At 61.9% G+C, this 17,726-nt stretch overlaps 1 protein-coding gene across 1 annotated transcript in view; it reads right to left on the bottom strand.

Moving 5' to 3' along the window:
* The window catches only part of MYO15B (myosin XVB), a 32,153-nt gene that overhangs the window by 710 nt on the left and 13,717 nt on the right, over positions 1-17,726 (bottom strand). Inside the window, 41 exon segments of the mRNA XM_024760611.1 lie at positions 6-210; positions 391-524; positions 784-899; positions 1,063-1,208; positions 1,388-1,484; positions 1,620-1,697; positions 1,799-1,893; positions 1,986-2,101; positions 2,203-2,276; positions 3,585-3,661; positions 4,041-4,113; positions 4,204-4,267; positions 4,436-4,581; positions 4,969-5,123; positions 5,213-5,324; positions 5,553-5,694; positions 5,765-5,883; positions 6,077-6,195; positions 6,329-6,404; positions 6,908-6,967; positions 7,192-7,304; positions 7,771-7,990; positions 8,105-8,195; positions 8,290-8,545; positions 8,623-8,727; positions 8,898-8,976; positions 9,183-9,395; positions 9,494-9,609; positions 9,758-9,847; positions 10,038-10,122; positions 10,216-10,286; positions 10,384-10,484; positions 10,724-10,885; positions 11,354-11,426; positions 11,641-11,819; positions 11,904-12,139; positions 12,243-12,338; positions 13,568-13,698; positions 13,911-13,968; positions 14,274-14,330; positions 14,997-15,090. Of these exon segments, the coding sequence (XP_024616379.1) occupies positions 6-210; positions 391-524; positions 784-899; positions 1,063-1,208; positions 1,388-1,484; positions 1,620-1,697; positions 1,799-1,893; positions 1,986-2,101; positions 2,203-2,276; positions 3,585-3,661; positions 4,041-4,113; positions 4,204-4,267; positions 4,436-4,581; positions 4,969-5,123; positions 5,213-5,324; positions 5,553-5,694; positions 5,765-5,883; positions 6,077-6,195; positions 6,329-6,404; positions 6,908-6,967; positions 7,192-7,304; positions 7,771-7,990; positions 8,105-8,195; positions 8,290-8,545; positions 8,623-8,727; positions 8,898-8,976; positions 9,183-9,395; positions 9,494-9,609; positions 9,758-9,847; positions 10,038-10,122; positions 10,216-10,286; positions 10,384-10,484; positions 10,724-10,885; positions 11,354-11,426; positions 11,641-11,819; positions 11,904-12,139; positions 12,243-12,338; positions 13,568-13,698; positions 13,911-13,968; positions 14,274-14,330; positions 14,997-15,090 (4,830 nt within the window).

The raw sequence follows: 17,726 nt of genomic DNA, 5'->3' as shown, positions 1-17,726 counted from the left end.
AGAGCGGAGCTTGGTCCCTCTGGGGGAGGGGTCGCTGTAGGTGGAGGGAGACAAGCGGCCCCGGAGCCTGGCCCACCTGAGAGCTGGGGTCCATGAGGATGAGGCGCTGGTGGTTCAGCCCCAGCAGGCCAGGGCCGGGCAGGGCCGGCTTGCTCACTCTCAGCACCATGTAGACGCTGTAGCCAAAGAGCGGCAGCTCGCTCACCGCCTCTGCGGATGGGGGGTCGGGCAGGAGTTCTGACCGCTGGGGCCCTGCGACCTGCCGGACTTTGCCCCCAGGACAGAGGAGAGGGCAGGGCAGGTGGAGCGCTTCCTCAGCCCCTCCACCCTCACCCCTTCCTTGCTGGGGCTCCCGCCTCCGCCCCAGCTGCCCCCTAGCCCCAGACCCACCTATGAAGCTGATCTGCGCTTCCTGAGAGCTGCATCCTCGCAAATGCCACAGCTCCTGGCCCATCAGGCTCGTCACAGCGGCCACGTTCATCTGACACAGCAGCTGCTTCGGCAAGTAAGCCAGTAGGTCTTGCCTAGGACACAGCCTGGTCAGTCAAAGCCGGGCATACAGCAGGTGCTAAGTAGATGAGCCAGTGGCTACCGTGGGTGAGACCGGGGATCCAGACACATGAATGAGGCATGGGTTCTGCCCTTGAGGAGCGTGGAGGGGTGGGCAGGTGTACCCAGCCCCCATTTGGTTAGGGCCGCAAAGGGTACAAGTGGCCTTGACCTTGGAGGAGGGGGTAGGGGTGGTGGGGTGACAGGAGGCGTGAGGGCTGTGTTCACACTCACTCTGAGGGGGGCTCCTCGTGGTTCCTGCTGAGGTGCTGCAAGGCAGCCAGCCTGGCAAGTCGGGCATCTTCCTGGGCGCTGACCAGCAGCTTCCCCTGCAGGTAGTCCCGCAGCACCTGAGGGGGGAGCAGTGAGGGGGCAGCTGTGCCCCAAAGCCCCACCTAGTGGGTGGCTCCTGAGCCTCAAGCCCTCCCCCCACCCAGGGAGGGACTCTCCCTCAAGCTGCAGCCTAGGTTCCAACCACCAGCGGCGCAGCAGCGTGGGGTGAGTGGGGCTGACCTGGCCGTAGTGGGTGCTGATGTAGGTGGGATTATCGAAGTGCAGCGGGGTCTCCCAGCTGAGCCGCCGGCTGTGCAGGCTCACGTCCAGACCCACCACCTCGCTGTTGAGGTACTCCCGGGGCCACAGGGGCCGCACCAGCTGGCCTGCGCGGGGAGCCTGGGTCCACAGCCTGCCCTGCCGCCCGGGGCCAGCCCCGCCCACGACCCTGCCAGCCCCAGTGTGGGAGCTGCCTCCCCCGTGGCCAGAAGAGCAGACTTGGCAGGCAAGGCCATGTCCCTGAGTCCAGCCGGGCCACGCTTCCTCCCCAGGCCAGGTGGCCTACCTTCCCCTTTGATGAGGAAGAGGGCAAATTCCTGCACTTCATGGGGGTCCGTGATGCCCATCTGCCCACACATCTCCTCCAGCACTTCTGCTGCCACCTGGACATGCGGACAGGGCCGTGACAGGGGTGCTGGGGAGGGAAGGAGGCTGCAGCAGGGGAGGGATGTGCCCAGAACTGATGCCCACGGCTTCCCTGGGTCTCCCCAGCCCCTCCTCTGTGTCCCTGTGCTCACCGTGAAAGTGTGGGTGTTGGTCTTGTACTCCACACCCCCAGGCAGGTGAATTAGGAGCAGGTGGACTACTTGTCCTTTCTGCCAAAGCAGGTACGGGGTCAGCCCCCCAGTGGGCAGAGGCCCCGGCTCCCCCACCCAGAGGGAGTCCCAGAACACCCAGCCGCCTGCACCCCCTGTACCAGGAAAGCCTGCATTTCGCCTGGGGAGGGCAGCTGCCGGCGACCCCCGTACTTGACTGTGTGCTGGAGGTGCCCCTGGCAGCGCCGGGCCAGCTCTGCAGAGAGGAGCCAGGCTGGGGTCATGAGCATCCCCAAACCCCTCCCCAAGCAGCCGAGACCCCAGCCTGGAAGCCCCTCCCACCGGCACCTTGACTCCGGGCCGAGTGCTGCAGAAACTTGGTCACGTAGGGCATCAGCAAGGTTGATGGGGGAAAGTAGCCTGTGAGGAGGCTGAGGAAAGTCCACCCTCGAGCGCAGAGTCTCCTGCAGGGCAGAGAGCCTGGGCTTTGGGCCGGCCGGGCAGCAGCACTTTGGGCCGCCCCCGAGAGGCCCACGACCGACCCCCGCCCGTCCCCCACTCTCACGGCCGGGGGTGTCCTGTGATCTGCTTCATGGCCTGGCAGTAAATCTCATCCCTGAGGTTCTCCTCCTGGCACAGCTGTGGGGAGAGGAAGGGCAGGGGGCAGCGGGTCGGGGGCAGAGCTGCAGTGCAGTGCAGTGCGGTGGAGTGAGGGATGGCGTGGGATCTGAAGTCGGAGAAGTCCTGCCAGTGGCCGTGGGCTGGGGGCCAAGTCAGGGTGACAGCCCACCGTCCTCTCTTGGTCTTGGTTTCACTCGGCTTAATAGCATCTGCACAGCTGGCCACTCAGTAAGTCGCCGTCTTTCCCTGCTTCCAGGCCGCGCTCGGCCCTGTCCTCTTTCTCTGGTCCCTCTGTCTTAGTCCTCTCTGCTGACCCCCCTCATCTCCCTGACTCCTAAGGGCTGCAGTGCCCTTGGGCCTCTGTCTGCTGATGCCTCCCGGTGCCTGCCTCCAGCCCAGACTTCTCCCACGAAGCCCAGACCTTCCACTTGGCAGACTGGGACTTCAGACTTCACGCATCCCAAACAGATTCCTCCACCAGGCCGGCCCCATCCTCACTCAGGCTTCCTTGTGGCGACCAGCATTGCTCTGGCCTAGGCCCCCGTGTCCCCCTCGGCCCCTCGCTCTCACACCCCACGTGCACTTCACAGCAAGCCCTGCTGCTTGGGGTCCTTCTTCTCCCCTCTGCTGCTGCCTCTGGGCCTGGGCCAGCCACGTCTCACCTGGGATCGTGGCAGGAACCCTCTCCTTGCCCTTAAACTCCCAGAATCGCAAACGACCGCCAGAGCGACCCCACGAAATGTAAGCCACGTCTCTCCTCAAAACCCTCCAGTGTTTTCCCAGATCTCGAAAAATCGAAGTCCTGACAGTGGACCACAAGGCCTCCCGTGACCCGGACCCTCTGTCCCTCCTGGTCCTCGCCTCCACTGTCCCCTTTGCTCACTGGGCTCCAGCCACGCTGGCCCTGCTGGGGCTGAGGCTCACCCCCGCCTCTGCCTGTGTGTGCCCCCATGCCCTGCCCCCATGCATACGTGCCTCACTCCCTGGCCGCCTTCAGGTTTCTGCTCCAGGGTCACCTTGTCACCAAGCCTTCTGCACTGAAGCAGCCCCTCCCCTGCTTTATCACTCCACAGCACTCTTTGCCCTGGACACGTTGCCTCAGGGTTTACCGAGTGTCTCCTCTAACCAGGCTGCAAGCTCTGCAGGGACTCGGCCTGCTTGGTTCACTGCCCTGCCGCCAGCACGTAGGTGCTCGATAACTCATTTTGGATGCGTTGAATGTATAGTGACCAGGGGACAGGGGGTCCCATGGAGGCCCAGGCAGGAGGACAGGAAGGGGCCCTCAGGGCTCACTGACTCCCCACAGCTTCCGGCTCACTTTCCTACCTTCAGCAGCCCGTAGAGGAGATCCAGGTCGTTCTTGCCCCGGGGCTTGGACTGGTCCCCCATAAACTGCATCAGAGCTGCGGGCAGGATGAAAAGCACGGTGAGCTGGGCTGGGGGCCTGGCCCTGGGCCATCTCATGCCTTGCTCTCAGAATGCGTGTGAGCCAGGCGGAGCAGCAGTCTCAGCTGTACCGCTGAGGAGACAGGGTTCAGAGAGATCCTGTGGCCACCCAGGGCTACACCAAGCGCATAGCAAGCCAGACCCACCGCTGCCTTCCAGCCCAGACTCCACACAACCCACAGCCCCCTGGGCATGAGTAGAAGTGGGTGAGGGCCATGTGGTATAGGAGCCACCGGTGAGCTTCCCCGAGTCGGCGAACTCAAGGACAGAAGGCGACCAGGTGCCTGGGTCCCGGGCACTGCAGACATGGCGACCCAGGACACCGTGCCTACTTACCCTGGAAGCTTCCCACAGCCCGCTTGTTCACGTCCTCGTCACTGACGCTGATGAGTGATGCCTGGATGGGAGCCTGCGGCCAAAGAGGCTGCCTGTGGGTCTGGGGCCATGGGGGCCAGGGGCCAGGTCTGCTGTCCCGGCTCCTCCCCACCGTCCCCCTTACCTTGCTGTACTGCACCAGGCTGGCCATGGCCTTCCTCTCGGCATCTCCACCTGTCTGGCCCAGCCTGAGGGGGCGGAGGGGAGGACAGCCCCGCTTGCTCAGCCCTCCCACCCCCATCCCAGGCTGGGTAGGGAGGGTGCTAAGAGCCCTGGCCCGGTGGCTCTGAGCAGGGAGTGTCCCACTTCAGGGACACTGAGGATGGGCAGGCATGGGGCGGGCCCAGGGCACTCACAGAGTCTGGGGCTTCCGGAAGTAGCGCAGGGCAAATTCCTGCATGGTGTAGTCGGAGTCCGTGGGCAGGGTGACGCAGGCCACAGACGGGGACGGGCTGGTGGCCAAGTTGTCACTGTGTGCCTGGCTCCAGGGGTGGGTGGAGAACTTAGGAGCACAGGAGACCTCGCGCCACCCAAGTGTCCCCTGGCCTGTCCAGCGGCCCTGCCCAAGCCCCCACCCCAGCCCAGCCCAAGAGAAGCAGGCAGAGTAGCTGCAGTGAGCACACCACCAGAAGCCGGGACAGTCAAGAGCTGTTTATTGAGCACCTTCCAGGTGGCGCTGAACTAGCTACCACGAGGGCCACACGAGAGGCAGACCGCCCAGCCCTGCTGGGGAGACAGGACGAGACATCGGGAGCGGGCAGAGAGGCGGCATCAGACCCAGCGCTGCCCGCCAGGCGTGGGGTGGCCCTCCGCCGCTCCGGGGCAGTCGAGCCCTTTCTTTCCTCGACTCCTAGTTAGGCCTCGCCTCGGCGTCTCCCGTCTTCCTCACCTCCGACGCTTTATCCCACTCCCTGTGCTGCAGCTGACTCTTGTGCCGGCCACTCCTCTGCTCCATCGAGAAGGAAAAGTCCGGAGCAGCAGCCGGCTGCACTCTGTCAGCAGGAAAGAGTCCGGACCGGCCCCCGGCGGAGCCAAACTGCCAGCCTGGGGGAAACATCCGAGGACGGTGCCTCACCCTCCTGGGCCCTCTGCCCGCCCACCGGTGCCAGCCGCCCTGCTTGCCCCGGGGATACCTGGCTCCGGAGTGGCCACCGGCAACAGCTTGATGAGGTCCCCCCGTTGGAAGCTGAGGAGGCTGTGGTCGTCAGTGAGGTAGCTTCGCAGGGCAATGACGTAGCCGGAGTCCTGCAGGCGGGCGGGTGAGCAGCCAGCCCGCTTATGACTCCGTCCTGCCCGTCCCACCTGCTCCCCCGTTGGCGTCACGCTCCACCAAGCGCCCCCAAGTTCCAGCCCCACCCCAGGCAGCTTGAAGGAGCTTGGCTGACGGCCCCGAGTCCAGGCAAACCAGACGGGGGGGTACGACGCAGCGGTGCTGGAGGCCCCCCGCTCGGCGCCCTGCCGGCCCGCACTTGCCTTCCTGAGCTCGCTCAGGAGCAGCTCAACCATGGCCTTGATGGCTCCCGCCCGGACTGTGTGCAGCAGCAGCTGTTCACTCTTCAGTGACAGCTCCAGGGTGGAGCCAGCCAGGCACTCTACACCCAGTACCTCAGCAAAGCTGTGCAGAGGGTGGGGCGTGAGCTGGGGGCCGTCTCTCCGGCCCACGCCACACCCCAGCCCAGGCTCACCTGTACGAGCGGAGAGTCTTCAGCTGGTCGGGATGGAAGCTGGGGCCTTGGGTCACCTTGAGCAGTCTCAGCCCCCGGTGGGACACGGCCAGCAGCTGCACGTCGCTGCCACCCTCGCCCTGCCCGGAAGGTGGTGGGCTCACGGACAGGCTCCGGGCTCCCCGCCACCGGCCAAGACACCCTGGGGCTGCTCAGGCCCGTGCTATTCTTCGTTGGTTCCACTGGGGCCCAGCCCACCCCCAGCTCTAATCCTGCTGCGGAAGGCCAAGCTGGCCTCCAGCCCCGGGCGCTGCCATCCCCAGCCTCACTGACCGAGACGGGGAAGATGCGGGAGAAGTAATTGGCCCAGTTGTCCCTGGCGGCCATCACGATGCGCTTCCTGACACTGTCCTCAGCTGTGTCCAGGGAGTCCAGGCCCACCTCCAGGTCTCCTGTTGGGCAGAAATGGCCCCAGGCCGTCCTCAGGCTCCCTCACAGCGGGGACCCCAGAGTCTACTCCCTCCCTCTGGGCAGGCCCAACCCCCAGCACTCCGGCTCCCCGACTCCAGGGCCCCTGGACCCTACGCAGCAGGTCTTGCATCCTGTGCCTCTCGTCCTGGGAGATCCGGATGCAGGACTCCGCAAAGGTGTCCCTCAGGATCTGGGGGCAAAGCCAGGCGGTCACCACCGGGTCCTGAGGCCACAGCCCACCCCAGAAGCAGCCACGCATGGAGGAAAAGCTGGAGAGCCCCATAGGCACGTGGGTGGAGCAGGGAGGGATGCCTGGCCTTCCAAGCCCAGGGCCACGTCCACCCGGAGCTCCCACCTGCCTCCCCCAAGCTGCCGGCACTAGTCGGGCTGCTGCTCCTCTGTCAGCTGAGATAAGCTTCCCTGTGACACCTGCATTGGGAGCATCTAGAGGTGGCAAAGGGACAAGCACGAGCGAGCACCTGCTGTGTGCCAGGCCTGTGTTGGGTGCTGTATACGCTTTATTTTTAATCCTCGTCATAAGTCAAAAATGGCCCTTATTCTGAGGGATGTTGGGAGGATTAAATAAACGAAGGCAGGGCTTGAAACACACCAGCGTCCCGCAAGCGGGGCTGCTCTCCTGCCTGGGGTGCGGGCGGTCTGCCTGTACAGGGCCCAGGTGGGCTGGGCTCTCACCTGCTCACAGAGGAGCCTGAGGCAGTAGGGGTGGCTGAAGTTCTCCCGCGGGTAGAACACCTGGGCGAGGGCAGGGGCGTGTGAGAGTGCGCCCGGCCAGCGCCCCCGCCAGCCCCCCTCCCGCCCCACCTCTGCCTCCCGGGCCGGAGGAGGTGGGGCTGGGGAAGCGGCCCCCAGTGTCTGTGTGTGGAGAGGAGATGCTGGGGCCCCAGGCTGGCGCCCCTACGGCCAGCGCCCCGTCCCCCACCCAGGGAGGCCAGGCTGCGGCCCGCCCTCGCGCCCACCTCCTTGCGCAGGAACAACCTCCAGGGGGCGCTGGCGTAGGAGAAGCACACGCTGCCCGAGGGCACGAGCAGCTGGGTGGAGATCCCCTGGTCCCCCATGGGCTCCACAAAGCCTGGCGGATAGAGGGGCCGAAGGGCATCAGGCGAGGAGCTGCCCAAGCCGGAATGTTGCAGGCACGGAGAGAGAAGACCCTCGGCCCACTAGGGCCCCACGTGGCCCAGCTCAGTCCACCCCCGCTGCCTCCCTCCCCCCGCTCCGTCCCATCGCCGGCCTCCATCTCCAGCTTCCCACGTTCCCCACTGTCCCTGACGTGCGTGGGCCCCCCCCCGACTACGTCAGCGGGGTCACTAAACTCCTGACGAGGCCCACGCCCCGTGACGGTCCCTCCGTGCCAGACAGGCCCCAGGGGTGCCCGCGCCCTGCCCCCCGCAGGAACGCGGAAGCTGGGGCTCCTCACCCACGGCTCCAAAGTCCGGAAGTGCGAGCAGCTGACCTCGACCGTGAGCGCTGAGAGGCCCTTGGGAATCCTGCCCCCGCCCCCCACCAAGCCCACCGCCCGGGGATATGGGGTTTCTCACTGTGCGGCTCAGCTGGAGGGGTCGCTGGGTCCAAGGGTGGAGGCAGTGGAGGTGCTGGCGGAGGCGGGGGTCTCTGGGCAGTGGGTGGGTTCTGGCCAAACAGCTCTTGAAGGGGCCCCTGCTTCTCCTTGATGGAGTTGGAGGGCACACGCCGTGGCTGGCCCTCGGGTCGAGGGGCCACAGCTGGTGGGGGGCCCTTCCCTGGGCTGGGGGACAGCGTCTGGGGAGGCACGGAGAATACACCCAGGCTGTGACTAGCGGCCAGGTCTCCCCCGGGGAGCCTCAGGAGGGCTCTGGCGTGGAGCAGCGTGCTCTGGTCAGGACGGGGCCTCACCGAGGGCAGCGAGGAGGCACCACTGATCCCCAGCTTAGCCAGAGCCTCATCCTTAGGGTTGTTTTTCTTCAGGAAGATCTGGGGGGGCTTCCTGAGAGAAGGAAGAGGTCAGGAGTCCACACGGTGGCTCTGGGCAGCAGGCAGTCCTGGCCGTCCTCCCCCTCCCCACCACTGCCGGGGTGCACCTGGGCGGCTGCACGGGCACGGGCACGGGGCCTGGGCGGCTCTGGTATATGCGGATGATGTTGCGGATCTCCCTGCTGGGCTCTGCCTGCCGGGGCTCAGGGTTCGAGCTACGCACCACGGCTCTGCCCTCTGCCGGCCGGCGACCACCGCCAGGCCCCGCCTCTGTGGCTGGCTCAGCCTCAGCCTCCTGTGCAGCTTTGGCCCCATCTCGTGTCAGTGGCTTCTTCACTACTGGGGGAGGATGAGGTGACGGCACTGACCAGAAAGAGAGGAAAGATGTGAGACCCTGTGCAGAACCACAAAGCCTGCCCCCCCACCCCGCTCCCCACCACCTGCTCTCGGTTCCTCTTCTTCCGGCTCCTCCTCCTGCTCCTCCCCCTGGGGGATCTTCACCTTGGCCGGAGGCCTCATCGTCTCCACCTTGATCTGCTGCTGCCCTGTAAATGCCCCAGATGGCCCTCGCTATTACTCTCCACCTGGCCCGCCCGTCTGGGCTCCTGGACAGGCCACACTGACCTAGAGGAACAGAGTACACCCCGCCGTCCCCTGGCCAGGATGGGGCAGTGGCTGAGTTTCTGTGTGGGATTGCCACCCCAAGGGCCCTCACCCAACTTCTGGAAATAGTCCCGTTTCTGCTGGAAGCTCTTGGGCCGCCGGGGCCTGTCTTCAGCCTCCTGTGAGGTCTCCTGCGGCAGGAGGGGAAAGAGAAGGAGCTGCCCTGCCAGACAGGTTGCCACTCACAGAGCAAACCCACCCGGATCCGTGGGGCTGGAGCCCGGCAGCATCTTTTCTGCATCTTCCCGCACCCCCCACGCCATGTCTCCCACGTCTGTGGCCCTGGAGCCTGCTGCCCCACCCCAGCCCTGCCACCTGCCTGGCCTCGGCTCTTCACCCTCAGGCAGGCACCTACCAGTTCCAGGTCACGCTCTGGCTCCTTCTGGGGGGTGGGTGTCTTCTTGGGCTTGGGGGCGATGGCTGGGGGTGGAGTCAGGGAGGCAGCTCCAGGGGCCTGGGCCTGGGCGTGATGCTCCAGGGGCTGGCTCTGGCGCTGCTTTGCCTGCTGCTCAAGGGACAAGGTCATGGCCTGGGTGGTCATCTGCTGGGCCTGACGGAGGAAGGGTGGTGTGCCAGGTAAGAGCTGGCCTAGCCTCGCCCCACAGGTCTGTACCCACTAGGCAATCCATGGGCCCTGCCCATCCTCACCAGGATCAGCGCCTGCCGGTTGATGAAGTTCTGCTGCTGGACTGCCAGCTGCCTCGCGTCCACGCTGGGAAGCAGGGGCTGTGGCTGTGGCTGTGGCTGTGGTGGCACCACAATGGCTGCGAGTATGGCAGGCAGTCAGGGTGGACGAGCGCCATGGCTGAGCTCCCAGCCCTCTGCCCACTGTGCCCTCTAGGCCCCAGGCAACACCCTCCCTCCTCCAGTCCCTACCTGAGAAGGGACACAGTGGCTATAGTCCAGCCTTACCTGGCATGGCGGGGACCGCCCCCATTGCTGGCATCATGGGCACGGGTGCAGGCATCATGGCTGGCTGGTATCCGGGCATCTGCATCATCCCTGAGTATCCCCAGGTCAGTCCCTACTTGGGCCCACAGACAGCCTCCCTTTAGCCCCAGGCAAAGAGAAGAGTACGGGCCACCAGGGTGCTGGCCAGAGCTCTGATTGCAGCTGCGTGGGGATCCCAGACCGTGCTTGCCTGTGTTGCTGGGCAGGGAGGCCCTGGATGGGTGCTCAGCCCCACACTCACCCATGGGATAGCTGCCTTGCTGCATGGGCCCCATGGCGCCCCCTCCCTTCATGCGGCCACTCAGAGCCCTGCCTTGCTCCAGATCCTGAAGGGACAAAAGTCACAGGTCCCAAGGTCAGAGCTAGAGCCCTAGGAGGGATGGGAGGGGCAGCAGCGGGGTGGGGTCTGCGTGCAGGACACTCACGCTGAGGCACGGGGAGAAGAGGTGGTCCAGGAAGCCGTCCGGACTCCCTGAGGTCCGGGACTCACCTGTGGAGGGTTACTGTCACCTGCCTGGGGCATGGGGCTTCTGGCACCCCCATTCCCGGCGCTCTGCCAACCTCAGTGTGCCCACTCCCAGCCTTACCTGTGCGACCCCTGCTGGGCAGAGTTGGGGCTGGGCCTGGAGGGGGACCTGGGGGCAGTGAGGGGGCCTGGGTGCCAGGGGCCGGGGGGATGTCCTCGGCTCTGCAGGAGATAGTGGGCCCAGCTGAGGAGGTGCCCTGGCCGGGGGGGTTCCCAGGTTGAGGCAAGGTGTAGAAGCTGCTGTAGGGGTCATCCCCCTGCGGTGGGCGGAGGCTTGGGGGCGGGGGGGCTGGGCCTGTGGCAGCACCTGTGAACCTCCGCGGATGACAGGGTGGCTGAGGGGGTCACCTACGACAGGATAGGGACAGGAGCAGGCCAGGGGTGCTGTGGGTGGCACCTACAAGCCACGGGGGGCGATTGGGTAGCTGTGGGGACCGGCCGGGTCCCCCAGATCCTCGGTCTGGCCGATCAGGTCCAACACGAAGTCGCAGCCAGCCATGTCCTGCCAGGAGTCCTTAGAGTACAGTGACACAGACCAGCCACGCGGGGGCGGATCCAGGCCTCTGGGTGAGACAAGGGCATGTAGCAGAGGGTGGTCAGCCAGGCAGGCAGACGACCATCCGGAAGGGACAAGGACCTGAGGGTGGGCTGGGGGGAGGGGGTTGTGGAAGGGGACAGGAACCTGGCTGAGGACCCAGTGCAACTCACAGCCCTCTACTTTATCTGCAGCTCACAGCCCTCTACTTCTACAGTGGCTCTGATGCATTTATTCATTCAATTTGATGAGAATCTGGACCAGATCTAGCAGGTATACTCTCTACTTGCTCTCTGTCTTGAATCTACTGTCTGGACCCTGCCCACCTACCCCGACCCCTCGCCCCCATCCCGCCCCCCGGGGAGCAGGTTTTGGCCTTGGAGCAGCCGCAGGAGGTGCTTGGCGGGAGAGCGGGCTGGGAGCATGAGGAAAACCAGGAGGCGGACAGGACAATGGCCAGTGTGGGCTGCGCTCGCCCATCCCAGGCCCCGCACACCTGCTCTGCAGAATCCGCCCGGCCAGTTGCTCCCCTGTGGTCCAGGACTCCACCTCGGCCGAGAAGCACTCCTCTGCAGGGACGAGGGGTAGGGGCAAGAGTGAGGGACAGCAGGGTCCACCCGGACGGGAAGGGAATACTGTCCCGTGGCGGTTCCGAAAGCAGGAGAGCAGGGAGGTCAGGGTCACATGGGGAGGGCTGAGGAGGGAAGGGGGTCGAGGGAGGGCGAGAGTGCCGGGCAGGCTGCGGCGTGGGCCTGGGGAGGCCCGAGAGGAGGCAGGCGTCACCGGTGAAGGTGAAGACATCCAGCACCATGCGGCCCTGCCTCCATCCGGCCGTCCACTCGAGCTGGGTGGGTGGGTGGGTCCGCTCGGACCCGGGGGCCTGCTGCGTCTGCTGCAGGGCTCCCAGCAGCCTGTGCTGGCACAGTGCTGCCATGCCCCCGGGGGCCTGGTCGGACACGAATCTGCGGGCACAGCACAGGGCTGCCGTGGGTATGGGGTGGCCCGCTGAGCACACCCACGGGGCCCCCGCCTGCCGGGGCCCTTACTTGAGCAGCGGCTTCTGCAGGGTGGACACTGGGGGGAAGGCGCCGAGCAGAACAGCCAGGAGGGCCCAGCCGCGCTGCTTCTGCTGCTCGTCCGGCTGGTGCCAGAGCTGGGCTGCGAGCTGACTGAAGAGCTCATTGCGCAGCCCCGGCCGGCGCTGCCCCTGCCGCACCAGGTACTGGCCCATGGTCTGCTCCTGCCAGGGCTCCAGGGACGCGTCCCCCAGGAACCGCAGCATCTGCAAACACAGAGCGAGGGGAGGCAGGACGTGCGGGGCTCCCGGTGCCCGGCCAGCACCCCTTGCATGGGCCCACCCTGCCCCTCCCCAGTGTGTCACTCACCACCTTGTTGATATCCAGGGCATGCTGAGGGTTCTCACTGTCCAGCCGGGTCAGGGGTTTGGTCAGCAGCTCCCCAGGTCTGGGCAGGGATGGCTCCTGCAAGGAAGGAGGGCGACACGGTACCTGAGCAGGGCCTGTTGTGTGCTGACCTGCCAGACACAGCCGCGGGGGAGCCCCACGGGAGCACGCGCCCTGCGAGAGGAAGAGGGGCCGGTGAGGAAAACCATCTTAATACATCTCGGGGGGCTTCCCTGGTGGCGCAGCAGTTAAGAACTCGCCTGCCAGTGTAGGAGACACGGGTTCGAGCCCTGGTCAGGGAAGATCCCACATGCCGCGGAGCAGCTAAGTCTGTGCCCCACAGCTGCTGAGCCTGCGCTCTCTAGAGCCCGCGAGCCACAACTACTGAAGCCCACGTGCCTAGAGCCCGTGCTCCGCAACAAGAGAAGCCACCGCAATGAGAAGCCTGCTCACCGCAACGAAGAGTAGCCCCCGCCTGCCCCAACTAGAGAAAGCTGCGTGCAGCAACAAAGACCCAATGCAGCCAAAAATAAATAAATAAATAAATTTATTAAAAGAAAAATACATCTTGGGACTTCCCTGGTGGTCCAGCGGTTAAAAGTCCCACGCTCCCAACGCAGGGGGCTGGGGTTTGATCCCTGGTCAGGGAACTAGATCCTGCATGCTGCAACTAAAAAGGGTCCCGCATGCCGCAACTAAAGATCCTGCACAGGCAACAAAGATCCCGTGTGCCGCAGCTAAGACCTGGCGCAGCCAAATAAATAAATAAATATTAAGAAAAAAAAAACCTCTCAATCACTCCTTCTGATTAGAAAACTAAAGCTCCTGCATGCGGAAAACTCAGAAAACACGGAAAAGGATGAAGAATCAAAACCACCATTAACATTCCACTGCCAGATAAAACCACAGTTAACATTTTCGCCTCTTTGTTTCTAATCTTACTTTCTACGTGTAGGTACACACGTCATCTCCGCACCCTCCCTGTTAACAAAATTGGGATCGTACTCTACGTGCAGTTTTGAATCCCGCTTTTGCTGCCAACACTGTAGCCTGGACACTTTGCCTTGTCGTTCAACGTGCTTTAACGACATGGCTTCAATGGCAGGGCAGTGCTACAGGTGTAACAAAGGTGTGGCACTGCAGATAAGCAACCAGCAACACGTTTAGGTTCAACGGTTTCCGAGCAACGCAGTTGCATCCACAGCCCCGCAACAGGAGAGGGAGGAGGGGACTGGAGACAGAAGGACAGACACAGCTTCTGCCTGACGGGGGCATCAGCCGTGTAGAGCTAAGGCCTGGGGGCCCACCTGAAAGCCGATGGAGATGAAGCTGGAGAAGGGGAATTGGTCGATGTCGGGTGGGAGGGTCAGGCTGGGCCGTGCGGGAACTTCCGGGGGCATGGCCTCGGTGATGCTCTCGGCCAGGGTGTGCTGACAGCCTGGGATGACGTAGGCGGCAGCCCAGAAACACCCAGGTAAGGCGCCTGGCTCTGGCGCCGCCTCCACCTCTCAGCATCAGCCCCCAGCTCCAGTGCAGAGGGAGCCGGGCAGTGAGCTGGGGGGGACCCAGAGCATCAGAGGGAGGGACCACAGGGACAGAGCCTCCGCCCAGGAGGGGGTCATGGCAAGAGCAACGCCCATCAGGACTCACCTTCCGCTGTCTTCAGCATGACAGCCAGCTCAGCCGGGATCTCCAAGTGCCCCAGCTCCTAGCAGGGAGGAGCAATTGACCAGGAACTAAGGGAAGGGGCATAGGAACCCAGGGGCCCTCCTCACCCCCAGGGCTGTAAGCTTCCCCTCCAAAGACCAAGGATTCTAGTCCTGGACACTCAAACAAATAAAGCCCCCAGAGGGAAACCAAGAGCACCCCAGGCCTCTTCTTGGGGGACAATGGATGGGCCTGAGGGACAGGACCCATCTCGGCACCCCTGGAACCCCACGCTCCCCCTCAAGCCAGGCCAGGTTCAGTAGGCTCACAACCCAGCAGACACCCTCCAGCTTCCAGGCCACCTACCATGCTTGGCCCCTTCTTGGAGGCCCCGACGCTGTGCCAGCTGCACCGATGCCCAAGCTGTTGGGGGAGATGCAGGAGGAGACGATGCCCCCGTGAGGTGCCACCAGGAGCTCCCTAGGGGCCCCTCCCCCGCTCAGCAGTGCAGCTGCCCCCTCCTCCTCCCAGGAGGACCCCACACCAGTGGAGGAAGGGGTGCAGACCCAGGGGGCCAGCTGTCTGCCCCCAGCCCTCCAGAGCCCTCACTAGCCTTAGCGCTGTGGCTGTCTCTGCCCGTCTGCCAGGGCACCGGGAAGAGGAGGTAAGAAGGGAAGGAATGGTCCCAAGGGACAAAGTCCAGCCAGGGAGGGGCCAGAGAGTGGGGCAGTACGTAGGCATTGACCTTTGAGCTGTTTTATGGCCCTCAGGTTGGAGTCACAGGGCAAGAGGGGAACAGTCCAAGGGAGGCCTGGAGGGGATGGGAGGCACCCCCAGCCAGCAGGGGAGAGTCAGGCCCTGGCAGTGGGCAGGCATGAAGGAAGGCGACAGCCTCCTGGAGGCCCTAGGCTACCCTGGCCAGGCAGAGGGGGACGGAAGGAGCTCCACCAGCAATGGTCTCCGAGGCCTCGGTCCTCGTGCGGCTACACTTGGAGGGTGGACACTGTCAGGATTTGGCCAACGTGGCCGGCAAGGCTGCCTGGCTTCTCCCCTGAGCTGCCCTGGGCAGGACCCATCCATGTGCTTCACCTGCCCTCTCCGCTGTCTCCAGAGCAGGCGCCGGCCCGCCAGCAGGATGGTGTTCAGCTGCCCCAGAGCTGCCCGCCGCCGGAGGTACCACTTCCTGGAGGCCGGGAAGGGGGTTGGTGAGGAGCCCAAACTCACAGCCGATACCTGAATCCTCCAAGCCAAGACATGAATGTAAAATCGGACCCCAGTGAAGCCCCCGGCTGCCGAAGGGAAGCAACAGGGAAAGGACGCGACACTTCGCAAGACCAGCAGGTAAACTGAGATGCTGCTGTGTCCGAGGATGCAGATCTGGGACTCTGGCGCCGACCATCCAGGCTCGTCCCCCCACCGCTCAGTCACTGCGGTCTTGGATAAGTTACTTTCCCTCTCTGGGGTTTATCTGCTTTTGTTTTTTGGCCACGCCGCGTGGCATGTGGAATCTGAGTTCCCCGACCAGGGATCAAACCCGGCCCTGGCAGTGAAAGCGCCGAGTCCTGGCCTTCCCTAGTGGCGCAGTGGTCAAGAATCCGCCTGCCAATGCGGGGGACACAGGTTCGAGCCCTAGTCCGGGAAGATCCCACATGCCGCAGAGCAACTAAGCCCGTGCGCCACAACTACCGAGCCTGTGCTCTAGAGCCCGCGAGCCACAACTACTGAAGCCCGTGCGCCTGGAGCCCGTGCTCCGTGACAAGAGAAGCCACCGTAATGAGAAGCCCGCGCACCACAAGGAAGAGTAGCCCCCGCTCGCCGCAGCTAGAGAAAGCCCGCACGCAGCAAGGAAGACCCAACGCAGCCAAAAATAAATAAATAAATAAATTTATTTAAAAAAAAAAAAAAGAAAGAAAGAAAGAAAGCGCTGAGTCCTAACCACTGGACCGCCAGGGAATTCCCTACTTTACCTCTGTATTTTATTTTCATCATCTCTAAATTGAGAAGTATTGTAATGCCTGCCCCACAATAAGATGAAATGAATAGAGTCTGGCATATTATTATTTAAGAAGCAGAACTTCTAAAAAATGAAAAAATAACATTCACTGGAAGTCTAACAGGAGATCCCGGAAAAGACAATATCTTTGAGAATTTTCCAGATATAAGAAAGACCAGACTCCTCAATGAAGGAGCCCTGAGCATGATAAATATTTAAAAATAAATCTATATATACTACTAGACATAACATAGATAAACAAGGATCTACTGTATAGCACAGGGAACTATATTTAATATCTTGTAATTACCTATAATGGAAAAAAATCTGAAAAAGCATATATATATGTATTATGTATGTATGTATATATTTGTAACTGAATCATTTTGCTGTACACCTGAAACATCGTAAATCACTATACTTCAATAAAAACATAAATAAATCTATAGCCTTTGTACATAAAAGGACACTTTCTGGTGACGCAGTGGTTGGGAATCCACCTGCCAATGCAAGGGACATGGGTTCGAGCCCTGGTCCGGGAAGATCCCACATGCTGTGGAGCAACTAAGCCCGTGCACCACAATTACTGGGCCTGAGCTCTAGAGCCTGTGAGCCGAAACTACTGAGCCCACGTGCCACAATCACTGAAGCCCGCGTGCCTAGAGCCCATGCTCCACAACACGACAAGCCACTGCAATGAGAAGCCAGCACACCACAACAAAGAGTAGCCCCCGCTTGCTGCAACTAGAGAAAGCCCATGTGCAGCAACGAAGACCCAATGCAGCCAAAAATGAATAATAAATAAATTAAAATTTTTTAATTTAAAAAAGAGAATGAAAAGACAACCCACGTAATGGGAGACTACTTGCAAATCACACATTTGATAAAGGTTTAATATCCAGAATATATAAAGAACTCCTACAACTCAATGAAAAAAAAAAACAACCCAATTAAAAAGCAGGCAGAGGGGGACTTCCCTGGTGGCATAGTGGTTAAGAAATCGCCTGCCAACACAGGGGACAAGGGTTCGAGCCCTGGTCCGGGAAGATCCCACATGCTGCGGAGCAACTAAGCCTGTGCACCACAACTACTGAGCCTGCGCTCTAGAGCCCACAAGCCACAACTACTGAACCCGTGTGCCACAACTACTGAAGCCCGCGCACCTAGAGCCCGTGCTCCGCAACAAGAGAAGCCACCGCAATGAGAAGCCCGCGCACTGCAACGAAGAGCAGCCCCTGCTCACTGCAACTAGAGAAAGCCCACGCACAGCAACGAAGACTCGACACAGCCAAAAATAAATAAATAAATAAATTCCCAAAGAAAAAAAAAAGCAGGCAGAGGACTTGGATATTTCCCCAAAGAGATACACAAATGGCCAAGAAGTACATGAAAAGATGCTCAACATCATTAGTCATTAAAGAAATGCAAATCAAAACCACAATGAGATACCACCTCACACCCACTAGGATGGCTATCATTTAAAAAGCAGAAAATAACAAGTATTGGCAAAGATGCAGAGAAATTGGAACCTTCACACATTGCTGGTAGGAATATAAAATGGTGCAGCCGCTGTGGAAAACAGTTTGGCAATTCCTCAAAAAGGTAAAGACAGAGTTACCGTATAACTCAGGATTTCCACTCCCAGATAGAGACCCAAAAGAACCAAAAGCAGAAACGTAAACAGTTACTTGTACACTTGTGTTGATAGCAGCCTTATTCACAATAAGCCAAAAGGTAGAAACAACCCACTGACAGATAAGTGGATAAACAAAATGCGGTCCGTCCACACAATGGAACAATTTTCAGCCATAAAAAGGACATGAAGT

The sequence above is a fragment of the Neophocaena asiaeorientalis genome, unplaced genomic scaffold (assembly GCF_003031525.2).
Source record: "Neophocaena asiaeorientalis asiaeorientalis breed wild unplaced genomic scaffold, Neophocaena_asiaeorientalis_V1.1 scaffold30, whole genome shotgun sequence".
NCBI lineage: Eukaryota > Metazoa > Chordata > Mammalia > Artiodactyla > Phocoenidae > Neophocaena > Neophocaena asiaeorientalis.
The sequence above is the reverse complement of the archived record's forward strand: the minus strand, read 5'-3'. Positions and strand labels throughout refer to the sequence as shown.